This window comes from Crocodylus porosus, unplaced genomic scaffold (assembly GCF_001723895.1).
Source record: "Crocodylus porosus isolate Cpor-Errol unplaced genomic scaffold, CroPor_comp1, whole genome shotgun sequence".
In the NCBI taxonomy this organism is placed as follows: domain Eukaryota; kingdom Metazoa; phylum Chordata; order Crocodylia; family Crocodylidae; genus Crocodylus; species Crocodylus porosus.
The window spans coordinates 78,998,572-79,007,397 of NW_017728931.1; the positions used below are offsets into that span (position 1 = coordinate 78,998,572).

At 47.3% G+C, this 8,826-nt stretch overlaps 1 protein-coding gene across 2 annotated transcripts in view; it reads left to right on the plus strand.

Annotated features, from left to right (window-relative positions):
* Positions 1 to 8,826, plus strand: part of PTPRR (protein tyrosine phosphatase, receptor type R) — a 211,627-nt gene that overhangs the window by 172,484 nt on the left and 30,317 nt on the right. For both annotated transcript variants that reach the window (XM_019543212.1, XM_019543213.1), the window contains one exon: positions 2,920 to 2,999. In XM_019543212.1, coding sequence (XP_019398757.1) covers positions 2,920 to 2,999 — 80 coding nt within the window. The remainder of the gene's footprint in view (positions 1 to 2,919; positions 3,000 to 8,826) is intronic.

The window sequence follows — 8,826 nt, forward strand, 5'->3', positions numbered from 1 at the left end:
TTAGTGCTTTAAACAAAATCCCTGACTCTCTGGGTGCTGCCAGGCAGGGGGATTATCCCTGCTGCCCCTCTCTGCCATGAGACCCCCAACCCCTCCTGCTCTCCCAGCCCTCCACCCCACAATTGCCCCACCCACCCCAATTCCAGCCCTTTAAGGAAAACAAAATCAAACCACTCCGGGACTCACCAGCTCCTGCAGTGGCCTCGGGGCATCAGGGGGCTCATGGAAGAGCTCCCCACATGGTGTGGAGCAGTGGGGGGCAGCAGGGATTGCCCCCCACTGGGCAGGAACTGGTGAGTCGGGGAGGTTGGGTACTTTTTCCTTAAAGGGCTGGAGTGGGGCCAGTGCAGCAGACATGGGGCGGGGGCCAGGGGAGCAGTGGGGAGGATTGGAGAGCTCATGTAGAGCCTCCCACGCAGTGCGGGGCAGTGGGGGGGGCAGCAGGGATCACCCTCCCCACCTCACAGCACCCGCTGAGTCATGGCTTTTTTTCTCAAAGTGCCAGAGCTGGGACAGGTGGGGCAGCTATTGCCAGGGCTGGGAAAGTGGGTGGGGGATGGGCCAGTGTGATTTGGAGATTTGGCTGATTTGGCAGCAGCTGAATCTCTGAATCAGATTTGGCCAAATCAGTTTGGGACAGTGATTCGAATCACTAAATCGAATCACTGTTCCCCGAATTGGCCGAATCTGAAGCAGATACTAGCTGCTTCGCATAGGTCTAGTGCTCAACCTCTAGGCCTTGGGCCAGACCTGAGGCCATGTCATCCAGTCTAGACGTCTTCCCACAGGTCTGGAAATTTGGAAGCGGGAGAATGACAATAGTGCTAATTTTTGGAGCTGTAGGGAGCCCTGCAGGCCAGATGACCTGGCTACGCACACTTGATTGCATTAGTGCACAATGGGACTGGTGCATGGGGTCATTCCAAGGCCATATCTGGTAACATTTTTCTTAATAAATAATATTTATCGGTCCCTTAGTATTTGGGGAAATTCAGCATGAAAAAATTTAAATAAGTTGGATGTTGAGTCTGCTTAGAAGACTTTTTTAGGATAGAGGTCAAGCTACATCAGAATCATAGGCATTGTGAGAGTGAAAGGAAGTGGGTGTTTTTTCAAGGCCAAGTAGCCAAAGGCATTTGTGAAAATGGCTAATAATAATCACTCTGCACTGAAAAGGAATGAGAGGTTTCCTGTCCTCATATTGTTAAAGGGGGAAGGGAGAAAAATCTCTAAGTGAAGGCATTGTGAAGGCAAACACCAAAACCATTTTCACAGGCTAATTAGTGTTTGGTTTATTCAGGTAATGTACAAAGCAAGAAAATTTTCCATGGTTGTTCTGTTTTGAAGAGAAAGACCATTACAAGTGAAATACACTTTATGAAATATAGACCTGCCATGGCTCCATGAAAAGACTTATGATCAACTTCAATGAACTTAAAATATAATCGGAAACAAGTCCTCTCTTCCCTTTGCAAATCTTTGTATAAAACAAAATTTTCATCTCATTATTATAGATACTATAAAAAGTTGAACCCCAGATAAAATGTTGTGATAATATCTGATTTTAACCATAGGTAGAATAACAAATAAAGGTTGTATCTGTGATAAACATTATTCAGCACAAGTTTCTACAATTCAACATATACATATCTTTGATCACCTCACCTGGTTTCTTCTCACTAAAGCAATTTTCCAGGGACTATTTCTATGGTGAGAGATACCAACATAGGAATAACTTTAAAAAACTTCCACTTGTATTTATTTGTCTAAGCAAACTGCCAAAGAAAGCTTTCCTTTTTTTATCCCAGATATGAAAGGGTTTTATGTTATTGAAAAGACTACATTTTTGCAGAAGATGAGTGGTGGCAGTTGGAGTCTCCTCGCCTATTCCTCCCTATGGACAGGACTAATGAGTAGAGATGTATAACTGAACATTTCTGGCCCTAACTGAAACCCACTCCATGCAGGACTTCCCCATCAGCAGAGGTTCACGATGAACAAGAGAATAAAAGTATGTTCTGAGGGAGGAATTAGTATTCCCTCAGAACTTTACTGAATAAAAACCATTCCTGTTCAACTCCAGTAAGGGCCATCCAGGACCATGGGGTAGGCTGGCAACAGGCTTTGACCCTATCAGAACCAAAAGGTGCAAAATCAAATTCTAAAATAGGCTGGTTATCAATTTTACCAGGTATAAAACACTCATTAAAATGAAATGTTTGTCATAAATGTAGAGTGAGCATTGCTTCTGTGCAAAAACACAGAGGTAGAAATGCATTCCTGTGATGAAAGATCAACACAAGGCCTTTGTCTAATTCAAATCCCGCTGAAGCTTTTCAGACAAGGATATGGGCATACAATTTACAGTAAATGAAAGGGGATAGGGATTTAATCTGTATCAGCTGCTCCTCAGGAACTGCTTGTTCTCCACTTTCTTCTACTGCTGCTTGCTTGAATGCTTTTACTGCATGGGAAGTGGCATCTAAACTGTGGTAGCTTAGCCCTCCATAAAAAAAAAACTTGCTGCTGTGGTTTAGGTACCCTACAGGATAAGAACATGCACATGGGCAGGAACCATATAACACCTGGCATTTTATCCATTGTGAAAGAAAAATCGCTTATTACTGAACATTAGCTTTCAATTACTGTGAAGTAAGAGCATGCAAATGGGCACTTAGTACAAAGCAGTTGATATTCAGTACGGTTCTTCCCCCTTTTGCCCAGTGGTAAAATATTTTGTTTTCAAAACCCAATGGTCTAAGATAAGTGCTGTGTAGAGCTTTTGTTGACTGAATTTCATCCACAATGAATGGTTTGCTGCTTGGCAACATCTAGCTAATTTCTCTTCAGTTAGTCTTTAATTCAGAAAGCTTTTCTTTCTGGTTTTCTTTTCAACTTATTTCTTCCTTATGCTCTTAGATCCGGTAAGCAGAGTGTATTTGAAGCCAAAGAATTCATCTGACTCCTTGAGCACTTACATAAATGCTAACTATGTTAGGGTAAGTAAATTCACATTCTTTTCATCCTTCTGAGACACCTGAAGAGATGACATTGTTTTGGTTATGTTCTTTTTTATTTCTGCCAACTTTGCTTTGTATAATGTACTGATAAAGTCTAACCTTCCTGTCATGATTGGTTTGATTAAGTGGCCCCAAATGGATTTATAATAAAGATCAGTGTGTCATGTATGTAGCCCAGTTGCTTCAGCAATTTAAATAATGATTGGTCAAATACTATATTCAAAAATATTAAAAAATCAAGAGACTCTTCCTAGTATTATTATTCATTATTTCATGTTGCCTAGGTACCTCATAGCAGCCAAAAGGAATCTATATTTTAGATATGTCAATAACCTCTAGGAAGAAAAGCAGTATGGCGATAAAGGGAATACAGAACAAAGTTTATAGCAATACCCATAGATGGATCCAAGACGTTATGAAGGGAGCAGTAACCAGTGCCACAGGGTGCATCCCTGCTTCCAGTCCCATCCCCCACTCCTCATTACTGGGGTGAGCAGATTGCATTATGAAAGCAGCAGCCAAGGTCCCTTTCTGCTCCATACTCAGAGGCATTTCCCCTCTTTACCCACTTCCCTTCTGTCCCATTCCTCCCTCTTCCAATTGCTATGTCCTTGCTGCCAATGTCCCTGCTGTCCCAGGGACAAGGGGATCTCCTATCCCCCTCCATCCAGACTGCATCAGGGCTGAGCTCAGCTCCAGACATGTAGAGCAGTGGATGGGTAGGTGTGTTCCCCCTTCCAGTCCCTGCTTCTAGACTGGTGAAGAAAATCTAGGGGGAGCAAGTAGGGAGGGAGAACCCGCCCACTGCCACCACTGCTGTCTCTGTCCCAGAATCTATTCAGCCCAGCTGGGTCAGGACAGGAGCTCCCCTTGTCCCTGGGACAGCAGGAACCCTGGCAGCAGCAGGGGAGGGGAAAGGGTAATGGTTGAGGGCAGGGGTCGGCAACCCCCAGCATGCATGCTGAGCATGACACACAAGGCCATTTTCTTCAGCATGCATTGGGGCTGGGGAGGCAGTAGCCGTTTCCAGCTGCAGCCAGCCCCAGCTCAGGGTAGCTGCTGCAAGCCCTACTGGAAGCAGCTCAGGCTCCGTGGCTATCAGCAGCTATCCGGTGCCAGGGCTGGCTGCAGCCAGGAAGCTACAAACAGCTGCTGCCTCCCTGTCCTGGCCCCAGCCCTGGCCCCAGCGGTCACAGTGCCAGCACCTGCTGCCTTCCCAGAGCCTGGGGCTGAGGCTGGGGCTGGGGCTGAACCGGGGGATGGCGTCCACTGCCCGTGTCCGGTGCTGAGAACTTGGCCAGTCTGCTACTGCCTTCCCAGAGCCCAAGGCCAGGTCTGGGCTGGGGCTGGGGCTGGGATGGGAGGGCAGCAGCTGTTTTTAGCCTCCTGGCTGCAGCTGGCTTCAGCTGTGGGTAGCTGCTGATAGCCATGGAGTCCATGGTGCTCCCATGGAAGCCCTGCTGCAAGCAGCTCAGGCTCCGTGGCTATCAGCAGCTACCCAGAACCTGGGCCAGCTGCAAACATCTGCTGCGTCTCCACCCCGGCCCCAGCACCGGCCCCAGCTGCCTCCCAGACCCAGACCCAGCCCCAGGCTCCAGGGAGGCAGCACCTACCGGCAATGCTCCCCAATGTGCTGCCCTCTCCCCTTTTGCAAAGCAGCATTGGAACCCAGTGTAGCAGGGCACAGCAGGGGTCACAGAAACCTGCCTGCTCCCAGCCCCCTGCTGCCCTGCTACACTTCCCCTGCAGGTGTGGGGAGCAACAAGGGGCACAGCCCTATGCTGATGCCCACGCTGCTCCCATGCACACAAGGGAAGTATGGCAAGGCAGCAAGGAGCTGGGAGCAGGTAGCTTTCTGTGTCCCCCACTGTGTCCTTCCACACTGAGTTCTAACGCTTCTTTGCAGAAGTGGTGAGGGCAGCATAGCAACTCCACCCCCACCCCCAGTCACATGGTGTGTGACACCACCACCACATGGTCCATGACATCAGAAGGACAGCCCATGCAGCCTCCCAAAGCCCAGCCCCTCATACTGCAAAACTCACCCTAGACCACATGGTACAGTTATGACCTATGAGGCCCCAGACTGCTCTTAGCACCTGGGCACGGGCGTGGCCTATGGGGTAGCAGTGGGGGGCTGTAACCCCTCTAACAACCCGCCCCACCACTCCTGGCCAATTGACAGGGGTTTCAGAGGCCTCAGACCTCCCCAGGAATGACGCCAAATCAACCGGAGCAAGCAGAGGGGTGGGGCTTAGGCTGCAAGCCCACCAGGTCTATCTGCTTTCCCAAGCGAGCCCTGTGTTTGTCTGAGACCATGCTAAGGCAAGCAAGGACAGACATGGATGAGATTCAGGAGTGTGATATGGATTCCAAGTCTACCAAAACAAGACCAGGGACCGTGACAGAACTCAAGCAGTCCGTATCAGACCTGCCGATGGAGACCATGGACTACTCTGTCTCAAGGGGCTCTGCTGAGGTAACTAATTTAAATTATTTTTGTGGGGTGCTTTTCTTGTAACTGTCTGGGCCTGTGTTAATAACAATATTTTTGCAGGTAGACGATGCCTTCAAAGAGAGCTTTCAAAACCTGCACATTGGCACCCTACTGAAAGTAAAGGTCTTTTGCATGAACTTTTTTTGTTCATGTCCGAAAGAGAGCAGTTCGAGACTGAAGACCAATGCAACAGTTTTGTCCAAAAACAATGACTGCCAACCCAGGCTTTGAGCTTGTGGAGGTTACCAAGCAGGGCTATGAGGCTGCAGAGGTCACAGAGCAGGACTACAAACCCATGGAGGTCACTGAGTAGGGGTGTACGGGGAACTATTTATAAATAAAAAAGTACCCCAATCCTGTTCAGAAGAAGGTTTCTTGCATGATCTGGTTTTGAACAACTGTTCAAGACAAGGCTGAAGACCTCTGTTGATGTTGTAGTTCATTACCTGCTTAATAAACCTTGTTTTACCATGGTTTAAATTTGTTCTCAAGTGTTTGAATGCACCACATGGGTGTTAGTGTGGGGTGGGGGGACAGTGGTTACCAGATATGTCTACACAGGCGGTTTTGTTAAGGGAAGTTTATTACTCTCCCAGTGAAGTTGGAATTTTTGGCAGGGTGAATATGCTTTTTGAAGCAGCCAAAAGGCAGAATAAGGTTCTGAACAGAAGTGGGGTAGCTGCATGGCTTTCCGATCAGGACACTTACACCCTACACAAACCAGCGAGAAGACATTTTAAAAGAAACAAAACTTTTGTTTCAAATATTGATGTGTTATGGCAGGCAGATTTGTTGGATATGCAGCAGTTTTTTCCAAGCACAAAGGTGGGGTTAAGTACATCTTAACAGTGATAGACATATTATCCAAGTATGCCTGGGCTGTGCATCTAAAAGACAAGTCAGGAGGTGAAATGTCTCAGGCCTTTAAAACCATTTTTACAGAGGGCTGAGTACCTTGAAAATTACAGACTGATCAGGGGAAATAATTTTTTAATAAGTCTTTAAGCTAACTGTTAAAATAGTATAATATTCACCTTTTTGTGACGAATAGTGAAGTGAAAGTGCCAGTGGTAGAGAGGTTTAACGGAACATTAAAAACAAAGATGTGGAGGTATTTTACTGCCCGTAACATCTTTTGCTACACTGATGTGTTACCAGAGCTTATAAAGAGCTATAACTACAGTTTTCACAGAACTATCCGTACCAGGTCTGTTGACATGAACTTCTCAAACTCTCCACGGGTGTGGAAAACCGTGTATGGGGACTATTTCAAAATAAAAGCAGCGGCACCCGTGTTCAGAAAAGGAGACCACGTGTGGATGTCTAGGACCAAAGGGAGCTTTGATAAAGTTTATAAACAAACATTCACCGATGAGATTTTCATTGTGAATGAAGTCCTTAGACACGTGCAGACGCCTGTATGTTGCCTAAAAGATTATGAAGACAAACCTATCAAGGGTTCTTTTTACCCTGAAGAACTACAAAAAGTGAACCCCAAACAGGACAGACTTTACAGGGTTGAAAAAGTTCTAGCAATGAAAGGAAAGGGAAGATGGGAATATGTCCTGCATCGGGGGTGTTATACAACTATCACAGAGTTGCTGGACCTTATGAATGATATAATTGCCACCCACCCTACTGAATTAGTTATGGACTATGATCAAGTTATTAGAAAAGTGAGACTTAAAACCAGCGATAACTCTTATGCTTTTTATACCTGTGGTGAGCTAACCTATATTTGGGGAATACTACCTGGGTCCTCTGTTAAAAAAACACTCTTCCCAGCTGATATTACTGGTGGGTTCAGTTCGCTGTATGTCTACATAGACATTGCAGAAAATCAGCTTGTCAGGGAATTTTTGGTTCCTTTACTATGCTGCATCCCTGCCCGTGGACGCAACAGCGAGTTTGTCATCATCACATACAACAAGCCGCATTATGTCCCCATTAGTCAATACCACATCAGGACAATCAGCATTGAAATAAAGATGGATCAAAGCAAACATGTTTCATTTCGCTTTGGTAAGGCGATTGTTAAGATTCACCTACATCCCCGGAAGACTTTGAGATTTTAAAATAAATAAAAGCACACTGATGATGGTAAAAAACTATGGGGACTGTCGCAGAGCACTCAGGTGCGCTGCGCCTGAGAGCAGAAAACAGCACAGAGGAGACCCCTAGTGGCAAGATGGGGGAGGCTCAGCTGCCAGTTGCCTGGGCAGCCAAAGTAACAGGTGCTGGTTGCTAGGACAACCACTGGGGAGCCAGGAAGGGGCAGGCCCTGGCCCATATAAACCCAGACAAGAGGCCAGAAGGGCAGTTCCTCTCTGGTGACCAAGGAAGGAGGAGCTCGGCCAGTGCAGACAGAGGGGACAACTCTGACTATGTGAGCATCCCCACGGCACTGCTGGGGTTGGAATATTTCCTGGTAGGGATTGAATGTTGTTTGGCCAGACGGGTTAGTTTTTACATTATAACCCAGGAGGCTTTGTGTTTTTGTGTTTGTTGTTACACCGGAGGACTGGTGAGGCTATTAGGGGTTGGAGGAGGCCTCATAGGGGCTCCATGGTAGCATGGGGACCCTGGTGCCAAAAAGGGCACAACATCCAGGGGTGTATCGACCCCAGACCCAGAGCGGGCAGTTGCAAGAAGCCCCAGAGCAGGCAGTGCGAGACAAGCCAGAGAGCGCCAGTGAGGGTGCAGGCTGCAAGACAAGCCAGAGAGCGTCCATGGGGCGCAGAGAGTGGAGGGCACACCCGAACAACATCAGGTACATCCGTGAGGCTTGGGCTGCGGTGTAAGAGGAGGAAAGAGCCACAGATAGTGCCCCAGGCACTGAGACAGAAAATGGGCAGCCTGCTGCTTGATCAATATCTTCTAATCAAGCAAGTAACAACAAGTTGTGGCAGGCGAGAAGGCGGGTGGTTGGCCTATAATCAGTGTTGTGGGTCACTAGTAGACAGACCCGAAGAGGCACACCTGTCACAGGGACGCTAACTTGTACAGAAATTATATAGCCCAGGCCGGGTATGGTCTTCCCAGATATCAGGGGGTGCCTGTGATGTATGGGGCTCGTGTGGGAGACATATTTTGCAGCCTGTTTAGAAAAGCTGTTCTGCTTTTGAGAAGGGGTCTGGAGATTATTAAGCTCCATGCTAAAAATGCGGCTCAAAACATAGGCAACAACATGATTGGTCACATTCCCGAGCTGTTCTGAATAACGTGGTCGAGTCAGCAAAGCAGGAGGGGTCCGGCCTCATGTATATTCAAAGAAGGAACCTTAAAAGAAAGAGCGATGTACCACATTTC